This window comes from Platichthys flesus, chromosome 5 (assembly GCF_949316205.1).
Source record: "Platichthys flesus chromosome 5, fPlaFle2.1, whole genome shotgun sequence".
NCBI lineage: Eukaryota > Metazoa > Chordata > Actinopteri > Pleuronectiformes > Pleuronectidae > Platichthys > Platichthys flesus.
Window position 1 is genome coordinate 9237346 of NC_084949.1, and position 22783 is coordinate 9260128.

Below are 22783 nucleotides of genomic sequence, written 5' to 3' on the forward strand. Positions count from 1 at the left end.
CTTGTCTTTTTATCACATTCTGCATTTTCATTTTACCGTAAAACGCCTGCCGGTGGTTTCAGGTTAGTAATATTTTTTTAGACTCCTGTATTGTTTGGTAGATCATAAAAATACAATTGGAAATATGGCTTGATCCCATTTTAACAAAATACAATTGAGAAGAAACCTTAATGTCAAAGAACACAAATGACAGAAGAAAGAGAAAAGAGGGTCAGAGACTGAGATCATACAGTACCGTACCAAATATTGCTGTAATGGTATGGGGCTCTATAGATATTTCTGGAACATAAGAGAAGAAAATGAAATGTCATTTCGGGTGGAGTCAAAACACATAACAAGTGGCGAATGTTTAACAGTGGTGATAATAATGATGAATAGTGAAGATTTGGCAAATCTTGCTTTACACCAAAGGAACCTATTCTAAATTGGATCACTTCATGTTGTTAGGGTACCGACAGTGCGAAGGCCCTATTGCTTTGCGTTTGATTATTCAGGAAAATGAATCACATCTTTGACTCCTTAACATACTCAAACACTTACCAACGTATATATCTATAAATTCAGGACGTTTTTATAAAGTGAGTCATTAAAAAACATCAGAGGAGCAGAGTCACTTATTGACTGCACTGGGTAATGCACCTCAGTGCAGTGGCGCTGCTAAGGGGGCCAGTGGGATCACCTTGATACAGTAAAGGCTAACATCAGACTTGTCCTTTTAAGCAGTACATAATTCAAAACTGAATGAATGTGTGGAGCACACTGACCATTATCATACTAACTGTTGTATTGGGGTCAGCATTGAAACTCTTCTCCAGCAATTCAAAGAGCTTTGACACACAAGCTGTGCAAACCCCTTCTAAGGCAAGACTATGACTGGGTGTTTCTCTGCTATGTTCTTTTATAGCTTATTCTTCCTTCTTCAATTAGAAGGACAACTCCAGCTTGATCCTCTAGAACCATAAAACCGTGAGTCTGACACTATTGCCACCAGCTATACTAACACTCTAGATAAAGAAAAAATCATAAACATATATTAAAATGCATATCAATGAGTCTGTTAAACTGTTAAATTTCAAGTTTTATTTAGTTGTATAAGCTATGGTTAACAGCCATAAAAGAAGCTAGCCAGCTAACAGCTAGTTAGTATTGTACATATTTACCTTTCTAACTAGTAATGGATTGTAAAAAGAGACTTATTCATATAAATCAGATGTGTAAAAAGCAGCAGTGTGCAATTTTTGTTAAGTATTCCGTAGTGAATACATACTGTATGGGTCATTTTTGAAGTGTGTAAAAGTGAAGCAGAAATATAAAATTTTAGTTTGTATATAAACTAGGAAAGGAAAAAGGAAAACAATGATTTGTGGTAATTTAAACAAGATATTTAATGAGTACTTGGAATATTAAATGATAAAATACATTTATTTCAAACATATAGCAAAGAAACATGTCACTGTACTTTTTACCCAGGTTGTGTATAAAAGGGTCTAAGTTGAAAGAATAACACTTGTTTGTGACTTACTACAGATCTATTGGAGCTATTTCGCTCTGTCCATGGTCGCCCTCCCCTGCGGCTGCACACAGCTGCTTGTTGCCCTAGATTAATTTGAACTTTTGACCAGTCATATATTCTCTGTAAATTCTTTATCTTCTAAATCTACACCTACACTTTATGTGTCTATTGAAAAAATCCTGACATACATGATCTCATAGCCCTTCACATAAGGTCGGGACCTTCAAAATGACCGATATACCCAACATTTCTCACAACGAGCAAACATTTGACCACAGATACAATGTGGGCGGCCATCGGCCTCGACTGTTGTGGCTGGGGGTTGGAAATGGGGGAGAGACGGTAGAGAGAGACCATGAACAGCTGCGTCATATTTAAAGGTTCAGTGTTTCATTTAGGTGAAAGTGGCATAATGGGAGAAAAGGAATAGAAAAAAAAACTAATGGTGATAATTGACCCAATTGTGTTTTTTCTTTGCCCGAGAATGGGCCGTTTTTATTTAAATACTTCATATTTACATCAGGAGCAGGCTGCCATGTTTATTTACAGACGTCCTCTGCAGGTCAGTTTGTTTTTAGGGTGGCGTTGACAGGAGGTATTCCGCAATCAGCAGCTCCGCGCTTCTTACGTAACCACCACGTCAACGTGAGCGGGCCCGTCCGATGTGACGTAGCAGTGGAGGCGTTGGCTGGGCGCAGTGTGTAACACACATACACAGTGGAGCGGAGTCGAAGACGTCCTCTCCGCCGACAGCCTCACTGACACACCCGGGGCTGAGACCCACCTGGAGACTCACACACTCACTCTACCTCTGGTTCTTTTCATCCACACTCATCTCTTTGTCCGAACCCCGTCGAAATGATCAAGAACGGCAGCCACCACCAAGCTGAAGCCGACGAGCGGCGGGACGGAGCCGGGTGCGGTAAGCCTGCCGGCTCGGTGTGCAGCCCGGAGAAGAGGAAGCGGGTCGTCCGTCTGTGGTGTGACGGCTGGTGAGTGTCCGTGCCCCCCGCCACCGACCCGCTGTCATTCAGCTCGTCTCCCCTCGCATCTTCATTTCTATGTGCGCAGTCACACGCACGTTAGCAATAACTGATGGGACCGGGCTGGGTTAGCGTGCTAATGCTAGCTAGCTACTCACATCAGCACTTCAGTAACTCAGCAACAGGAGTCTTAACTGTGTCACCTTACAAAGCTCCTTTAACTGTCGGGTTGGTTCAAGCCAGCGTCTCAAAATAGCTCAATTCTTGTTTTACTTTGTCCATTCTCTGTTTTTGCTCGCAGCCCAGCCCAAATATTTGAAGGCTTTTTGAGGCAGCACAGTTGTTATCACCACTACGTCTATTCGCCACTGGTATGCCCCATTTCCTACTGCAGTAAAGTGAGCCGTCATCTGGGAAGCCGTCCGCCACTCGGGTTTTTGTTGCGCGTCTACTCGTGCCTCATACGGTAAAGCGGTAGAGATAGTGTGAGCGCCTAAAAAGAACGTAAACACAACTATATTTTAGTTAAAGTCTCTCATTTGATTATTTTATTCATATCTTCATGGTGTATCTATTCATGTAAATTATGTACTTTTAATTCAAATTGAAGGGCAAGTCTGTAGAAAAGAATTAATGTATTCATAATGTAACCATATTTGGAAGCTTATTAAAAAAATTCCTTGAGAGGTTATGAGCTACTTCAAGTGGATTCCTGTTCATGCTGTCTCTGACTATGCTGACATATATTGTTGTGTACTTTTACTGCAGAATTACTGAGAAAATCAAAGGGCAAATCTGTGAAAGTGGCCCAATGCACTCATAATGTAACCATATTTGGAAGCTTATTAAAAATATTCCTTGAGAGGTTATAAGCTACTTCAAGTGGATTCCTGTTCATGCTGTCTCTGACTATGCTGACATATATTTTTGTGTACTTTTACTGCAGAATTACTGAGAAAATTAAAGGGCAAATCTGTGAAAGTGGCCCAATGGATTCATAATGTTGCCATATTTGGAAGCTTATTAAAAATATTCCTTGAGAGGTTATAAGCTACTTCAAGTGGATTCCTGTTCATGCTGTCTCTGACTATGCTGACATATATTTTTGTGTACTTTTACTGCAGAATTACTGAGAAAATTAAAGGGCAAATCTGTGAAAGTGGCCCAATGGATTCATAATGTTGCCATATTTGGAAGCTTATTAAACTAATTCATCGAGAGGTTATAAGCTATTTCAAGTCGATTCCTGTTCATGGTGTCTCTGACTATGCTGACATATATTTTTGTGTACTTTTACTGCAGAATTACTGAGAAAATCAAAGGGCAAATCTGTGAAAGTGGCCCAATGCATTCCTAATGTGACCATATTTGGAAGCTTATTAAAAATATTCATTGAGAGGTTATAAGCTATTTCAAGTGGATTCCTGTTCATGCTGTCTCTGACTATGCTGACATATAGTTTTGTGTACTTTTACTGCAGAATTACTGAGAAAATTAAAGGGCAAATCTGTGAAAGTGGCCCAATGGATTCATAATGTTGCCATATTTGGAAGCTTATTAAAAATATTCCTTGAGAGGTTATAAGCTACTTTAAGTGGATTCCTGTTCATGCTGTCTCTGACTATGCCGACATATAGTTTTGTGTACTTTTACTGCAGAATTACTGAGAAAATTAAAGGGCAAATCTGTGAAAGTGGCCCAATGGATTCATAATGTTGCCATATTTGGAAGCTTATTAAAAATATTCCTTGAGAGGTTATAAGCTACTTTAAGAGGATTCCTGTTCATGCTGTCTCTGACTATGCCGACATGTAGTTTTGTGTACTTTTACTGCAGAATTACTGAGAAAATTAAAGGGCAAATCTGTGAAAGTGGCCCAATGGATTCATAATGTTGCCATATTTGGAAGCTTATTAAACAAATTCATCGAGAGGTTATAAGCTATTTCAAGTCGATTCCTGTTCATGGTGTCTCTGACTATGCTGACATATATTTTTGTGTACTTTTACTGCAGAATTACTGAGAAAATCAAAGGGCAAATCTGTGAAAGTGGCCCAATGCATTCCTAATGTGACCATATTTGGAAGCTTATTAAAAATATTCCTTGAGAGGTTATAAGCTACTTTGAGTGGAATCCTGTTCATGCTGTCTCTGACTATGCTGACATATATTTTTGTGTACTTTTACTGAAGAATTACTGAGAAAATTAAAGGGCAAATCTGTGAAAGTGGCCCAATGGATTCATAATGTTGCCATATTTGGAAGCTTATTAAAAATATTCCTTGAGAGGTTATAAGCTACTTTAAGTGGATTCCTGTTCATGGTGTCTCTGACTATGCTGACATATATTTTTGTGTACTTTTACTGCAGAATTACTGAGAAAATTAAAGGGCAAATCTGTGAAAGTGGCCCAATGGATTCATAATGTTGCCATATTTGGAAGCTTATTAAACAAATTCCTCGAAAGGTTATAAGCTATTTCAAGTGGATTCCTGTTCATTTTGTCTCTGACTATGCTGACATATATTTTTGTGTACTTTTACTGCAGAATTACTGAGAAAATCAAAGGGCAAATCTGTGAAAGTGGCCCAATGGATTCATAATGTTGCCATATTTGGAAGCTTATTAAAAATATTCCTTGAGAGGTTATAAGCTACTTTGAGTGGAATCCTGTTCATGCTGTCTCTGACTATGCTGACATATATTTTTGTGTACTTTTACTGCAGAATTACTGAGAAAATTAAAGGGCAAATCTGTGAAAGTGGCCCAATGGATTCATAATGTTGCCATATTTGGAAGCTTATTAAACTAATTCATCGAGAGGTTATAAGCTATTTCAAGTCGATTCCTGTTCATGGTGTCTCTGACTATGCTGACATATATTTTTGTGTACTTTTACTGCAGAATTACTGAGAAAATCAAAGGGCAAATCTGTGAAAGTGGCCCAATGCATTCCTAATGTGACCATATTTGGAAGCTTATTAAAAATATTCATTGAGAGGTTATAAGCTATTTCAAGTGGATTCCTGTTCATGCTGTCTCTGACTATGCTGACATATAGTTTTGTGTACATTTACTGCAGAATTACTGAGAAAATTAAAGGGCAAATCTGTGAAAGTGGCCCAATGGATTCATAATGTTGCCATATTTGGAAGCTTATTAAAAATATTCCTTGAGAGGTTATAAGCTACTTTAAGTGGATTCCTGTTCATGCTGTCTCTGACTATGCTGACATATAGTTTTGTGTACTTTTACTGCAGAATTACTGAGAAAATTAAAGGGCAAATCTGTGAAAGTGGCCCAATGGATTCATAATGTTGCCATATTTGGAAGCTTATTAAACAAATTCATCGAGAGGTTATAAGCTATTTCAAGTCGATCCCTGTTCATTGTGTCTCTGACTATGCTGACATATATTTTTGTGTACTTTTACTGCAGAATTACTGAGAAAATCAAAGGGCAAATCTGTGAAAGTGGCCCAATGCATTCCTAATGTGACCATATTTGGAAGCTTATTAAAAATATTCCTTGAGAGGTTATAAGCTACTTTGAGTGGAATCCTGTTCATGCTGTCTCTGACTATGCTGACATATATTTTTGTGTACTTTTACTGCAGAATTTCTGAGAAAATTAAAGGGCAAATCTGTGAAAGTGGCCCAATGGATTCATAATGTTGCCATATTTGGAAGCTTATTAAACAAATTCCTCGAAAGGTTATAAGCTATTTCAAGTGGATTCCTGTTCATTTTGTCTCTGACTATGCTGACATATATTTTTGTGTACTTTTACTGCAGAATTACTGAGAAAATTAAAGGGCAAATCTGTGAAAGTGGCCCAATGCATTCATAATGTTACCATATTTGGAAGCTTATAAAAAATATTTCTGAGAGGTTATAAGTGACATTGAGTGGATTCCTGTTCATGATGTCTCTGACTAGTGGCCCAATGCATTCATATTTGGATGAATTTTTAACATATTCCTTAACAGGTTATGAGTATTTCCAGTGGATTCCTGTTCATAGAGCCTCTGACTATCCAATGTCCACATTAAAATTTAGAAGAAACCTCCTGTTTTCAGACTCATTCCACTTCAACATGATAGTAGACCATCTCTGAGTGTCAGTGACATTATATCAGTAAAGACTGAACTAAATTTTCAAAATGACTCCCCTTTAAACTGAAGAGGGATTTAGTTTTATTTTTTAAACAATTAGTTACTGAATATCATTTTGGTGTCTTACCTTCCCCCATGTTGTTAGATGTACTCTCAAAAAAACATTTTCAAATATACGTACAAGGATATGAGCTGGAGTGTGTCAACTTTACATATGTCAACTTTGATCAAATCAAATCAAATCAAAGTTCATTGTCACATGCACCTATGACAGCGGCATCGGAGCAGTGCAATTATTGTGACATGACAGGCAAACATCTACGCAGTAGGCGACTTTACAAAATAGAAAAATTACATACTAAGTAACATTACATATAACATCTAAGATAACATACAAGATCACAGTCACTTAGTACTAGAGAATTAATAAATCAAACAAAAATAGAGAGTAACCACAAAAGGTTTTAATGTTGCAGGAAATAAGATTTGTTTAACAGAATGAATAATAATATAGACTGTTCATACACTTTCTTGGCAATAAAAATTTCACATGGAACTAAAATAACTCAGATATGCAGTGACAATATTTCATAGAATACAAGTAGAACATCAATACATTAGAAAACATACTAAATTATGATGGCTTAATTGTGTTGTTGAAAAATGTTTTAATATTGATGTATTCAATGGCTTTCCCTACATTAGTAATATTTATACAAATATACAATGAATACAAAAGTGCGACATCCTCTGTCCATAACCCTCAACAAGAGAAAGGAAAAAATACACATAAAAACCCTAATAACAGGGGGTAAAAAATGTAGAAAACTCAGAGAACGCCAAATGTAAGCGGTAACTTCAGGTGGAAGTTTGGCGCCAGATCCTCTAGTCTCACATTGACCGTGACTCCTCTATCTTGCCGGAGTTTCCTCTTCCCTCCTGACCCGTTAAAGCTGACATGGATAAAAGAGTGAAAGGACCCTTCAGGAGCAGTTTTCAGGATGCTTACTCCAGCCATTTTTGACTCTTTCACTGATCACTGTGTAACAGAGTTAAGAATGCACTGTATTTATTTTATTTATAATTTGTATTTGTGAATTTTATTAAGTTATTACTTTATTTAGATAGTGCTACTTGTGGTGCTGATGTTGCTGTGTACCACCTTTGTGCTCCCTGAAAGTTTGTTACTTCCTGTTGGACCTCAGTTTAGTTTTTCATCACTGAGGACTTTTGTATGGAGAAAAAGGAGGTTTTAACAGTAGACCTATGTTGGTGTCTGCAGGTGTCTGCGGTTTCTGTAGGTGAATAAAGACCCAAAAACCAAATCCTGAGTCACATTTCTACATCCGTTACAGCTGCAGCCCCCCACTCACTGTCCCCTTGTGCTCACACCACGTGGAATATAAGGGAACATAATATTACCGGTACAGTGTGTGTACACCACGTTCCACATTATTATGCAAATTGGATTTAAGGGTCTTAAACATTCATTTTTTAGTTTTTGAATTAAACTGATGGATGGTATTGTGTCTCAGGGCTATTTGGATGATTGAAATCAATCTCAGACACCTGTGATAATTAGTTTGCCAGTTGAGCCCAATCAAAGGAAAACTACTTAAGAAGGATGTTCCACATTATTAAGCAAGCTACATGTTTCAGGCAAAATGGGGAAGAAAAAGGATCTCTCTGCTGCTGAAAAGCAGCAAATAGTGCAATACCTTGGTCAAGGTATCACAACATTGGATATTTCCAAAAGAATTGCGCGTGATCATCAGACGATGAAGAAATTTGTCACTGATTCACAGCACAAGCGGGTTCGTTCAGACAAAGGCAAAATAAGGAAGATTTCTGCCAAACAAATGCGTAGGGTTAAGAGAGCAGCCACTAAAATGCCATTGAATAGCAGCAAACAGGTGGTTGAAGCCGCTGGTGCCTCTGGAGTCTCGCGAACTTCAAGATGTAGGATGCTCAAGAGGTTTGCAAGTGTCCTTAAACCTGTTATTCGGCCACCCCTAATCCAAGCTCACAAGCAAAAAAGGTTGCAGTGGGCTCAGGACTACATGAAGACTAACTTCCAAACTGTTTTGTTTACGGATGAGTGCTTTGCAACCCTTGAGGGTCCTGATGGATGGAGTAGAGGATGGTTGATGAATGGCCACCATGTCCCAACAAGGCTGAGACGTCAACAAGGAGGTGGCAGAGTCATGTTTTGGGCCAGAATCATGGGGAGAGAGCTGGTAGGCCCCTTCAGGGTCCCTGACGGTGTGAAAATTACCTCAGCTAAGTACGTAGAGTTTCTGACTGACCACTTTCTTCCGTGGTACAAAAAGAAGAACCGTGCCTTCCGAAGCAAAATCATATTCATGCATTACATGCATCATGCAGCAACTGCCAAAAGATTACCAAGAAAAGCCGGCCACTTTCCGCGCATACTGCAAAAACAAGATCACTGAAAAGAAGATCCGGCCAGAGCACATCACCAACATGGACGAGGTTCCGCTCACCTTTGATATCCCCGTGAACCACACCGTGGAGAAAACAGGGACCAGAACGGTGTCTATACGCACCACAGGGAACAAGAAGTCATCCTTCACTGAATGAACAGGAGGAGGATGGACGAGGGGGGCTAACGACAAAACTGTATCTGAATGTATCAGATGAGGATGATGACGGTTACTTCTCAATGTTTCATAAAAGAGCAAACATCTCCCGTCAGTCAGGACAAATTCAGCTGCCTAGAGCTACTTCCAGCCCCCAGCATATGCCAGATGAAGTTAGAGAGCCATGGGATGCGTGCCATCCTGAAAGTCCTTCCGAACAAGCTGCGATATTTAGCCGGGACATTTCCTTTACAGTCAGTGATTTGTGTCCGACTGTTAGCGGGCCACAACTGGAGTCTGCAAACTCTGATTCATTAGAAGGTGACTCTGAAGAGGAGTGGACTATTGGTTGCCCCATGTTTGAATCATCGATGTGCAAAAGTGTCACAGTGAAGTAGAGTGCAGGTAGTGAGCAGAGCAGAAAGGTGACGAAGGACCCCCAACAGAGACTGACTGGACAGATATTGTAACTGACATTTAAATATGAAGAGAATGACTAAATGAAATAAAGTGACACCCAGCGGGTCAAAATGCTGACCAATCTCAGCCAATGGCTATCCATAGGCTCTCCGCCATGCCGAAGTGTAGTTAGAAAAATCAGAGCGAAGAACTCTCCCTGGAGCCCGGAGAGGAGGTTCCACTGGCAAAGAAGGCGGTCCTATCTGTCCCAGTCCATCAAAACGGAGAATCATACATTTAAAACTAAATCCCTCTTCAGTTTAAAGGGGAGTCATTTTGAAAATTTAGTTCAGTCTTTACTGATATAATGTCACTGACACTCAGAGATGGTCTACTATCATGTTGAAGTGGAATGAGTCTGAAAACAGGAGGTTTCTTCTAAATTTTAATGTGGACATTGGATAGTCAGAGGCTCTATGAACAGGAATCCACTGGAAATACTCATAACCTGTTAAGGAATATGTTAAAAATTCATCCAAATATGAATGCATTGGGCCACTAGTCAGAGACAGCATGAACAGGAATCCACTCAATGTCACTTATAACCTCTCAGAAATATTTTTTATAAGCTTCCAAATATGGTAACATTATGAATGCATTGGGCCACTTTCACAGATTTGCCCTTTAATTTTCTCAGTAATTCTGCAGTAAAAGTACACAAAAATATATGTCAGCATAGTCAGAGACAAAATGAACAGGAATCCACTTGAAATAGCTTATAACCTTTCGAGGAATTTGTTTAATAAGCTTCCAAATATGGCAACATTATGAATCCATTGGGCCACTTTCACAGATTTGCCCTTTAATTTTCTCAGAAATTCTGCAGTAAAAGTACACAAAACTATATGTCAGCATAGTCAGAGACAGCATGAACAGGAATCCACTTGAAATAGCTTATAACCTCTCAATGAATATTTTTAATAAGCTTCCAAATATGGTCACATTAGGAATGCATTGGGCCACTTTCACAGATTTGCCCTTTGATTTTCTCAGTAATTCTGCAGTAAAAGTACACAAAAATATATGTCAGCATAGTCAGAGACACAATGAACAGGGATCGACTTGAAATAGCTTATAACCTCTCGATGAATTTGTTTAATAAGCTTCCAAATATGGCAACATTATGAATCCATTGGGCCACTTTCACAGATTTGCCCTTTAATTTTCTCAGTAATTCTGCAGTAAAAGTACACAAAACTATATGTCAGCATAGTCAGAGACAGCATGAACAGGAATCCACTTAAAGTAGCTTATAACCTCTCAAGGAATATTTTTAATAAGCTTCCAAATATGGCAACATTATGAATCCATTGGGCCACTTTCACAGATTTGCCCTTTAATTTTCTCAGTAATTCTGCAGTAAATGTACACAAAACTATATGTCAGCATAGTCAGAGACAGCATGAACAGGAATCCACTTGAAATAGCTTATAACCTCTCAATGAATATTTTTAATAAGCTTCCAAATATGGTCACATTAGGAATGCATTGGGCCACTTTCACAGATTTGCCCTTTGATTTTCTCAGTAATTCTGCAGTAAAAGTACACAAAAATATATGTCAGCATAGTCAGAGACACAATGAACAGGGATCGACTTGAAATAGCTTATAACCTCTCGATGAATTTGTTTAATAAGCTTCCAAATATGGCAACATTATGAATCCATTGGGCCACTTTCACAGATTTGCCCTTTAATTTTCTCAGTAATTCTGCAGTAAAAGTACACAAAACTATATGTCAGCATAGTCAGAGACAACATGAACAGGATTCCACTCAAAGTAGCTTATAACCTCTCAAGGAATATTTTTAATAAGCTTCCAAATATGGCAACATTATGAATCCATTGGGCCACTTTCACAGATTTGCCCTTTGATTTTCTCAGTAATTCTGCAGTAAAAGTACACAAAAATATATGTCAGCATAGTCAGAGACAAAATGAACAGGAATCCACTTGAAATAGCTTATAACCTCTCAATGAATATTTTTAATAAGCTTCCAAATATGGTCACATTAGGAATGCATTGGGCCACTTTCACAGATTTGCCCTTTGATTTTCTCAGTAATTCTGCAGTAAAAGTACACAAAAATATATGTCAGCATAGTCAGAGACACCATGAACAGGAATCGACTTGAAATAGCTTATAACCTCTCGATGAATTAGTTTAATAAGCTTCCAAATATGGCAACATTATGAATCCATTGGGCCACTTTCACAGATTTGCCCTTTGATTTTCTCAGTAATTCTGCAGTAAAAGTACACAAAAATATATGTCAGCATAGTCAGAGACAAAATGAACAGGAATCCACTTGAAATAGCTTATAACCTTTCGAGGAATTTGTTTAATAAGCTTCCAAATATGGCAACATTATGAATCCATTGGGCCACTTTCACAGATTTGCCCTTTAATTTTCTCAGTAATTCTGCAGTAAAAGTACACAAAAATATATGTCAGCATAGTCAGAGACACCATGAACAGGAATCCACTTAAAGTAGCTTATAACCTCTCAAGGAATATTTTTAATCAGCATCCAAATATAGTTACATTATGTTCACATTGTTGATTTGTTATAGACTTGCCCTTTAATTTGCAGTAAAAATACATGATAAGTTACATGAGCAGATACGCCATGAAGGTTTGAAAAATAAAAAAAATAAAAATAAAGTTGTATTTGTAGTAATTTTAGGCCGTTTCAGCCAACCAAGCTATTTTACCGTAAAGCCACAAGTAGACACGCAAAAAAAATCCGGTGGCGGCTGGCTTCTCAGATGACGGCTCACTTTACTGCAGTCATTTCCTGAACCATTCCATTTGCAACGTGCGTCGTGTTCTCCCCGTCCACCTGCTGCTGTCATATCTCTGTTATTACCAGTTTGTATGACGCAGAGGCACGTTGGGAGGGGGGGGGGGGGGGGGGTACACGCGGGACAAGGTCCTTTCTGTTTATAACCTCACATAGCCTGGCTGCTCTGCTGTGTGTGTTTGTGTGTGTGTGTGTGTGTGAAACTACTTCAACTATATCCAGACTAAATACAAACTGTGATCATTGCATTGTCTCCTGCACAGATGTTACAGCTGCTGGATGTAAATGTGCGTGCCGCAGGCATAACCCAAATGAAATGTCAAACAGCTTTGATGTGTACCTTAATCAACCAATCAAATCAGCCAATAATCTTGAATCACAATTTGACCAAAACTGAAAACCTTTTATCAGGAGAAAGAAAAACAGAGAAACCTGAGCGAGAGCCACAAGGGAGGGGTCTCTCTCCCAGAGCGGACAGAAGGGCACTAATTGTTGTTAATAACAGAGCAACAAAATAGCTATATTTATAAAAGCTTGAGTTAAGACAGTGTCAAACATAAAAAGAGATGTGAGATGTTTAAAGCATTTATAGAATAGAGAATGTCCGACAGAGAGGAAGGTAGCAGCAAAGACACTTGTAATGATTCCAGTAGTAGTCTAAGCAATCTAGTAATAATCTTGTTATAGAATCGCATGCCACCACGAACCAGGATGTGGCCCAGTCGCATTCCTGAGAACAGTAGAGATGCCAGAAGCTCATCTGCTGCGTGTACACCTCATCCATAAATCTGCCCTGTCATTTGAATCCCTGCCAAGTCGCGACTGTGTTGTCTTTTGACATTTATTGACAGTGTTTATGTTGTTATTCCTGATAGACTGGGGAACGCCTCATATCCCCCCATTGGTCAGACAGGTACATGTAATCTGTGACTGAAAGGCCCTGCACCTCATATGATTTAGCTCTAGCTGAACAGAAAACTAACTCCTAAAGTGCAATGCAATATTACATTGTTGGACCGCACAACAAAGTCTCAGAGTCACTGATAGCTGGATTAACATGTCCTGTGGGGTTATAAATAACGGACATAGTGAACATAGTGCCCAGTGTGAGGATGTAAACACAGCATGTATTGGGCAGTGGTTTTCTATTTTAAGGATAAAGAGGAGGCCTATTGAGATAGGGTGTCCATCTAAAACCAATGAAACAGAAGGGAGAGAAAGAGGAGCATATCGGTTCAAATGAAATGTAAAACTGTTCTTTTTGCAACACAAAGATGACAGTTTTTAACAATTGTTGGGTTCAGGGGAGCCATTGTGGTCCAGGACATATATCTAAGGCATCTGTAAATTAATTTAATTAATTAGCTCAGAAAATAATGACAGATGTTAATAAGCCAGGAGGAACTGGACTGTGTGGTGCAGAACATCAGTTACTGCTTTCAATAACAACACTGCTGAAGGTGCATCTAACAGACCATTTCTATTGATAATTTCCATGTTCCATCAATTCATTTTACAAGTATAAAAGTATGTTAGCATCTGTTGATTCTCAATACTTTAAAATATATTTTTTAATTTGTAACTAACTGCACCCAGATAAATTTTAAATTAAATTAAATTGATGGAAGTTGTAAAATGTATACTATGGGGTAAATAATCCACCAATACACCTTACAGTGTTATTACTAAAACTCTAAAAGTTGTACCTCTGTACTGCAAAATGATCATTGACAAACATCTGATCTTCAGCATATACGTCACTCTCAAGAAGACCCGATTACAGCAAGGTTGCGGGATTACTGGTGAGGAAATTCAGACCAGCAGCTTGTGCTAATGTCATTACAGAGGAGAGGCCTGCCCACTAGAAGTGCTGTGACAGACAGTACCGTGTCCTTTATTAAAGCAGGCAGATATGTTGTATGCACATCTGCTAGCATAGGTACTATTTTACTTCCTTTAATAGCTGTCTTAGATATCTGAAATGAGAGTGAGGTTTCATATGCGCTCCATGTAACTTTTCTAATATTAAGTCCTTTGAGATCTCTTAAAGCAGTATGAATGTGTAATATGAGCCCACTCATGCTTATAAATTATTTAAACCACTTTTCCGTTCGGCCTGCTCTCGTACCTCCAGCGACTGTTGTGCGTCTGCTCATTCTGTGGAATGACGAGGCAGTCTTCAATGTTTAGTCACTTCAGGAATGTTTAGCTGCAGGGTGCGGAAATACAAGCACATTTTGATGAAATGAGCAAAATCCCTGCAGATTCAAGTCAAACTGAGTGATACAAAATATCAGTGGAAAACAGCTACTTTCTTTCTTTTGGTAAAAATCTGACAAGAGTTTAAATGTGTTGCAATTAGATCAGATAATAACATGTATTTATTTGAAAAGATAATGCCAACACAAGATACTGATTGTAGAAGTTACTGAATGATAGAAAGCAAATAAACATTGGCACATTGTGTGCATAGGGCCTTTGAGCATAATCGTTCTCTCATAATCATTTCCTCTCATCCCATTAAGTTTATTTAGATCCCCACAAGTTACTGTATTCCCACAGTGGCTACTCTTTCTGTGGCTATCAGACTGTTTTGGGATTCAGATAAAATAAGCTTAATGCAAGACAGGAAAATCATGAGGAAAAACACCTTTGCTGGAGAGCTCAATTAACAGGAGTAAATAAGGCAACACTGTGCTCGATGCTGCAAGGTCACTGTAAAAAGAGAAAATACAAAGTTGGACAAAGTTAAACAGTAAAGTTCTAATACAAAGGTGTCAGAAAGACATTTAAAAGACAATGATGCTGTGAGTGTGGGCTTCAGTTGAATAACGCTCTAATTGTGAGGGCCACACACCTTATTGTTACGTGTGGTTACTTGTTTGCTGACTGAGTGTTTGCAGTATCTATTGTTTTCTAGGCTAATGATGTTGACGTCTATTTTTCTGTCTCCACAGTTATGACATGGTTCACTATGGTCACTCCAACCAGCTACGCCAGGCCAAAGCCATGGGAGACTACCTCATAGCTGGAGTACATACAGATGGTAAAATTGCCACATACACATATTTTTATGAAACTACTTTTTAAGTTATGGCACAGATTGAATATTCAGTACTGATTGGTTTGGATTTCCACAATCACGTGCTGTTATTATATATTTTATAACAAAAGGCAATGCAACTTTTAGATTAACGCCGCAGACACTAGTACAATTAAGTTAAAAAAATTATGACACTCTCCTTGAACACGAGCAGTTTAACTTGACATCCGTAATAACCCCTGTCTGTACCAACTCTCCCAAAAATGTATGTCATCTTCATCTGACCATTCACATACATGGGGCATGTGCACGACTGCGTAAACAGGAAAGGGATTGTCTACTCTGCTGTTTGTTGAAAATACTATGTTCTAGATATAGCAATGGTGGAAAATAAGATGAGAGATGTCTTCTCTTTGAAAAATGATAAAGAGAAACAGTAACTTACTGTAAGTGTTCACCATACTTTGCTTTCCCTGCTGCTAGTAGAGTCATGACTGATAATTTGCGTCTCCAAACTTCTCAGCTTTAGATGCTCGCTGAGTCGTGTGGATTTCAAGTATAATATAGCAATAGTGATGCATTTAAAGCTAAGACGTAGCGGTGTGGATGTAGTTTTTACTCAAAATTATATGCAAGATGAGCTTATTTATAGGATAAGTGTAACCTGTTGAAAGTTAGGACTACCACCTTCATATTTCATTACTGACCATACATGTGTTTGTGATGCACCAGTAATAAACAATTATTTTCCTTTGCCCCTTCTCAAAGCGGAGATCTCCAAGCACAAGGGTCCTCCGGTCTTCACTCAGGAAGAGCGCTACAAGATGGTGCGGGCCATCAAGTGGGTGGATGAGATAGTGGAAGGAGCACCTTACGTCACCACCCTGGAGACTCTGGACAAGTACAACTGTGACTTCTGCGTGCACGGAGGTGAATCACTTGAAGTCTGCTTTTTAAATCCTGTCTTATGTTTTAATACAATGAGTCTTATTCTTTATAGAGATGGGATCAAGTCCAGATGTGATGAAATTAAGATGTTGTTGTTGATGATGAATCAATGTCATTGTTTCCCAGATGACATCACGCTGACAGTAGACGGCAAGGACACATATGACGAGGTGAAGCGTGAAGGCCGATACCGGGAGTGTAAACGCACACAGGGTGTCTCCACCACTGACCTGGTGGGCCGAATGCTCCTCATGACCAAAGCCCATCACAGCAACATGGTGAGTTTGTGCGTATGTATTCAGTGTATGGACAATGGTTGTTTGGTTTTCATTTGCTGTTGACCTAATATATTCTTCTATAACTTCTGCAGGATAACCCAGATTACCAGCAGCATACAGACAACTTTGGAAAGGTAGGTATTTTTATAACCCTATAATATAAATAAATCCATCCTAGTATGTATGCACCTTGCCTTTGCTACTGTAGCCAATTGATCACTATGACTCATTACTGTATGTGTGTTGTGTTCAAGGGTCCAAAAGGCCACAGTCCATGGACTGGAGTGTCCCAGTTCCTCCAGACGTCCCAGAAGATCATCCAGTTTGCCTCAGGAAAAGAGCCGCAGCCAGATGACACCATCATCTATGTGGCTGGAGCATTTGACCTCTTCCGTATCCTTATAGATCCAGATATTTATTAGGTTACGCATAATTATCATTCCCCCCAAACTCGCCAGATTTATTTTGATCAAGGAACTGGATCCAAACCAAAATTGAGCCATGCTCCACTCTCCACAAAATGTCATATTAAAAGTATTTATTCTATGTATGTTATAGTTGTTTCCTTGACCACAACCTCCTCACAGACATTGGCCATGTTGACTTCCTAGAGATGGTGTATAAGCAGGCAGAGAGGCCGTATGTCATCGTTGGTCTGCACTTTGACCAGGTACGTCGAACTACGCACATGCACTCACACACACATCTCAACAAACACACAAAAGGGTGTGAAATTCACAATTTCCTGCTTTGCCAACAGGTTCAGAGAGAAACATTTGGAACAAGTTAACAAGAGCAGCCCAGGTGGCTAGACAGTGAAAAAGACCATCTTAACCCTAAAGCTCCTTTTCCGCTGGTCAAAAAGAAATCGCACTTACATCTGGCTTTTGTCTGCAATGGGAATGTGTACAACCAGCATTAACTTCCAGGGGAAATTACCCTAAAGTAGACACAGGGTTTTATCAGCTCTGGCTCAGTAAACAAGGTGAAAGAGCACACCTCAGTTGTAAATGCCTAACATTGAACATGACACACGGGGGGGACGGTGATGCAATCTCCGGGAAAGGAGTCAATAATCTTCTTTTAACAGGTTGAAAAAAACCATGTAGACTTGCTAATGTTGGTGTAAAAGAGTTATTGGAAAGTTTTGAATTGTAGGAATGTTGATAGCACTATAAGACCTACTGTGTTAGCAGCTTATCAAAAGGATACAATGTAAAAGTAGTCACTGAGCTCTTCTCTCTCTTCAGGAAGTGAATCGGTACAAGGGGAAGAACTATCCAATCATGAACATCCACGAGAGAACACTGAGTGTCTTGGCCTGTCGGGTGAGTTCAAACACTGAAAAAATGTTCAGCACAGCAGGATGAATTTCTGCTCCGCACACTCTGTGCTCTTGGCTCTGTGCCCCCTTCTTCCTGCTGGTCAGCTATCAGTGTAGAACAAGGTTTCTCTGTGGCCCCATCTGGACCCGGTGTGAGTTTGTGTTGAAGTTCAAAATACTTGTATGAGAATGATACACAAAAACCAAACATGTTACACAATCCTAAAACCGCTAAATTTACTCTGCAGTTCATGACGAGGTACAGAATTTGGCTAAATTGGACAAGTGAGCAGTTTTGTCAAATATTGACATTTAAACAGGAGTGTTTAAAAATCGACTAAATGAATCTGTTTTTCCTCTGGCTGTCCTCCTCTCTGTCCGTAGTATGTGTCAGAGGTTGTGATTGGTGCACCCTACGCAGTGGGCCAAGACCTTCTGGATCACTTTAAGGTGAGTTGACTTTGTGTGGTTTTAAGTCTGATCATATTATTTTTATTTAAGTATTTATAGCTTAATTTAATAAAGATAGTTTGTAGACATCAACAACAGTTTAGCAATAAGTTTGGCGACAGTGGCAGCATAACAATGTAACACACATTAAATCATTTTTCGACACTGAACTTTTTACAAGTCAAGTGTCTTAAACAGTCGAGCAGAACTTCAGAACAATCTGTGGTAGCTGCATTTGAAAGAGCTAACCCAAGACTAAAGGGCATCCAGTACTGTGGCGCCCCCTTATGGAAGTGTTGAAATATGAGCTCAAGATCATCAATTTAAAGGTGATGATGAATTTATGTACTAAAAAAGCAATATCAGCATTTTTACATCAAAATCCCTGTCTATACTCTTTGTGTAAAGTATATATGATTTAAAAATGTTGACCCCTTTACACTAAGGGGAAGTTTACCACTTTTTATATACTTTTCACGTTTTTTAATTTCCTCCACCTGTCTTATATTTGGGCCTGTTAACGCAGAGGGGCTTACACTGTCAAAGTCATTGGTTAAATCCTCAGGCAGAGGGGAAGGTCGTGGCGAAGAGGTAGCATTGCTGTTGTAGGTTTTTTTATATTTAATAAGTAATGAGGATTTGTGTGTACATCTTCAGTTACTCCTCAATGAATACACTAGATATACAGATATGTAGAAGTTTGTGTGATGGTTGGGTTTACCAGGTGTGTCTGTTTAACTGGGTAGGTGGATCTGGTGTGTCATGGCAAGACAGAGGTGTTTCCTGACAAGGATGGTTCAGACCCGTATGCTGTGAGTACAGGTTCCTACTGTCTGTGAGCAACAGCTACGACTGAATGACTGCATTAATATGTTACATGTGTTTCTAGTATGAGATTATTTCAAGCTCAAAAATATGGTCATAGAGTCATGGAGTAAGCATTTAAAAATCCCAATATGTGACTCCTAATGTTCCTTTTCGAGAATGCTCTGAGCAATGCAATGTACACAAATATGTCGAAAAAGTGATAAGTGATTCATAAAAAGAAAAATCGAATGATTTTTGTACATGAATACTTAACTTTCACTGTTAAAACTTTTCAATGGTTGATCAGGATCGGGCAATAAAGTCCACTTCTAAACTCGGGTCACCCTGTGGCGCATCCATCTGGTCCATTATCATCATTCACCGGATAAAGTCCTAGGTGCTCTGAGTTATATTTCTGTAGCCTTAGCAAACATAAATTATAAAGCAGAAGAGAACAACAACTTTATTATTGAAATTTCAATTAATTTCAAACTCCTTCGTTTGGGAGATACACTTGGACAAAATGACTTAAAGAAAACTAGTAGATTCAGACTTGAGAAAACCATTTGTAATCGCAGTTGCTCTTCATAGCTAGAGTAGATGTATTGTTTCATTTTGTTTGTCTCATTAGGAAATCAGATATAACTGTTAGAGTAGTTAGGAGTAGTTTAATGAAAGTGGTGTTTTCACTCAGAGTCAGTGACCACTCCCGAATTGTTCACTGATACTCCCAGTATTGTTCTCAATTATTGTTTCAACCCTCAGGAATGATGTGTTATTGCTCAATTCTGGTTTTAGAAAACTATAATAAACTTCACAGGAGCTATACAATGTTAAATTGTAACCGGTGTTATTAAAACATCACCTAGGTTTGACATCCTCACACACGTTGGATAACAAAGGGAAATGTGGAAATGTTTGTTTTGAAATAACCAGTGGTGTGTTGTGTCTTCAGGAGCCCAGGAAGAGGGGGGTATTCAGGACCATCGATAGTAGCAATAATCTCACCACTGATGACATCGTCCAGAGGATCATTGAAAACAGGTCAGGCTCTTTTCCTTTTTTACACCAAAATAAGCAGTTATATGCTGATTAACCTGCGAAAAATTGCAGATTGACTCCCTTCCCATTCCCAGCAGAGGAGGTTACCTCAGTTTTCCCCGATGCGTCATGTTCGTCACAACACTGAACTGAGACCCTCTCTCACCTCGCTGTGTTGCTAAATTAGTGCATTCTACCAGATGTGTCATTTCCATCATTGCCAATCGGAGCCGGAGCCAATATTAACCAGTGTCTCCCGTAGAGTCGATTGACGGGGGACTGAACGCTGATTGTGTCCACTCTCATTGCAGACAAAAGCCAGGTGTTAGCGGGAGTTTTGACCTGTGCAAAATATGATTTACAATTCCACGTCATCTGTATTTGAATCCTCTCAGTATTGACTGATTGTTAGTTTACTGAGGTCACATGTCTTGTTTTCCAGGCTGCTGTTTGAGGCCAGAAACCAGAAGAAGGAGGCCAAGGAGATGGCGGTGTTCGAGGCGATGAAGAAGAGAGAGCAGGAGCATAGCGATGCTGACTCCTAGAATGCTCACTAACAAAACCTCAGACTTGGACCCTACTGGTTCTTTGTCTGATTTAAGCTTTAAGACGTCGGACTTAAATCACGCAGACAGATGGTCCATGTTGTTTTAAACAAGGCCTGGCCGCCGGTGAAACAACCACTGGGGGCCAGTCGGTCTCAAGCGGCCCACTGGACACAGAATTCTGCTTTTTAACATTTGGTGAGGCAGTGTCACCCTCACACTTTTAGCTTCTTCCAGTTCACTCTCTAAACTAGTCCAGCCTGTACAGGATTAGATTAGATCTGCCTTGACAAGAATACAAAGAATCCGAACATTTCACACTTTGCTCAATATCTATGTTTGTATCCATGTATTGATTCAACCTTGTGAGCCTGTATTTGTGTTAAGTTGTATGTTAAGTTTTTAATCATCAATAAGTTATTGACAAAATGTTAATGTGATTGTCATTTTTGTTTTTAAATTTTAAATCCAATTAGTTTTAATCAGTGAGGTTGGATTTTTTTAATACATTTAGAGGAAGGAGATTTATTTAAATTTCTATGATTTTGTCCATCCTTCAAGGAAACATAATTACTGATCAGTGGTTTAGTCTTCTTGATTTTAACCGTGGAATTTAACGACATGAATTTGCACCGTGCGTGTGTGTGTTTGTGCGTGTGCGCGTGTGCAAGCTTTGACTGAGATTAGTAAGTGTTTGCACTGTTAATTACAGTAGTGCCTCCTTCTTGAAGCTATAGCTAATGCAGGGTTTGTGAATTGTATGAAAAAGTTTGAACTTCTGTCTCTACAACTGCGGTTGAACTTGTTGAGTCCTTTCTTCAGTCTACATTCAAGAAATGTGTTACAAAAAATGTAAAAACTAGGATGTCATCTTATCTTTTACACAAAACAATCCATGAATGTAAGGATTTGCGAGCCAGTTTAACTGTTGAAGCTGTTGAAGGTTATAGTCTGTTCTTTCTCATCATACGCGTCACATTACCTCGACGTGAATTGTTAATTATAGCGAGAAGGCGTGATTTTTCAAAGTGTGTGTGGGTTGGAGGTCGGATGGTGGCAGCCAGAGAAATAAATATCTTTCAAAATATTATACAGTGGATATTTTTAAGAACTATATTACAACGTGTAAATTTCCCTGGGTTAAATACGTTGCTAATAATGCAAAGTGTTGTGTGATGTGTGTTTTACACCCGCTGCGTAATGTAGTGCAGTCTTTTGACGGATCTTTGTTGGATCAGCACAAAGTCACGGTTCACTGAGTCACTGAAATGAGGCCACAGTCACTTGGAAACTGCTAAATCCGACTGCTCCTGTCCCATTCACACTGATCCCAGATCTGAACAAAGACCAAACCGTCACCTCATTGTCAACACAAAGAGCCTTTAATCCTCCAGCCCGGGCGTCCCGGAGGAGCTTCTGCAGGAAGGATCCTGTCACTCATCTGAGGGACATGACTGAGCACAGTGGTGTTCACGTCAGGGGCCCTGCCACGCACTTGTGTTTTTCCACTGTTCTGATTTACTACATTGACCAGCGGACATTTATTTTACACAGTGAACTCTATACAAACCACAGTAGGGGGGAAATGGAATAATAACAATTCTTTAACACTCTGTGTCAGACTAATGACTTCAATAATGAAGTTTAAGCAAAAGCACATGTCAAGTATATTTAAGTAAATTTACTTGAGTTTCAAGTTTTTATTTGTCATGTAAGCTAACACAAGGTCAACGGTACAATGGAAAGTGTTGGATGAAAAGAACGAGTCAGCGCAACAAAAAGGGCAAAGATAGAGAAAAAGATAGATATATAACCTACTTCTTGAGTATCCTGGATTTACGTGGGGTGTCAGGTTATTGTTGTTTTATCCCTATT

At 39.1% G+C, this 22783-nt stretch overlaps 1 protein-coding gene across 1 annotated transcript; it reads left to right on the top strand.

Annotated features, from left to right (window-relative positions):
* Window positions 1-2189: 2189 nt before the first annotated feature.
* On the top strand, window positions 2190-21998 carry pcyt2 (phosphate cytidylyltransferase 2, ethanolamine). The gene is made up of 12 exons (XM_062386918.1): window positions 2190-2505; window positions 15430-15518; window positions 16284-16445; window positions 16590-16741; window positions 16834-16875; window positions 16996-17134; window positions 17329-17411; window positions 17992-18069; window positions 18450-18515; window positions 19262-19327; window positions 20278-20366; window positions 20806-21998. Exons 1-12 carry the CDS (start codon window positions 2372-2374, stop codon window positions 20906-20908), a joined length of 1203 nt encoding a protein of 400 aa, XP_062242902.1. The 5' UTR covers window positions 2190-2371; the 3' UTR covers window positions 20909-21998.
* Window positions 21999-22783: the final 785 nt, after the last annotated feature.

Coding starts and splice junctions, on each gene's coding strand:
- pcyt2 (XM_062386918.1), top strand. CDS start 2,372: ATGATCAAGAACGGCAGCCACCACCAAGCTGAAGCCGACGAGCGGCGG. Junction 15,519..16,283: donor AGCTGGAGTACATACAGATG/GTAAAATTGCCA, acceptor CCCTTCTCAAAG/CGGAGATCTCCAAGCACAAG. Junction 20,367..20,805: donor CAGAGGATCATTGAAAACAG/GTCAGGCTCTTT, acceptor CTTGTTTTCCAG/GCTGCTGTTTGAGGCCAGAA.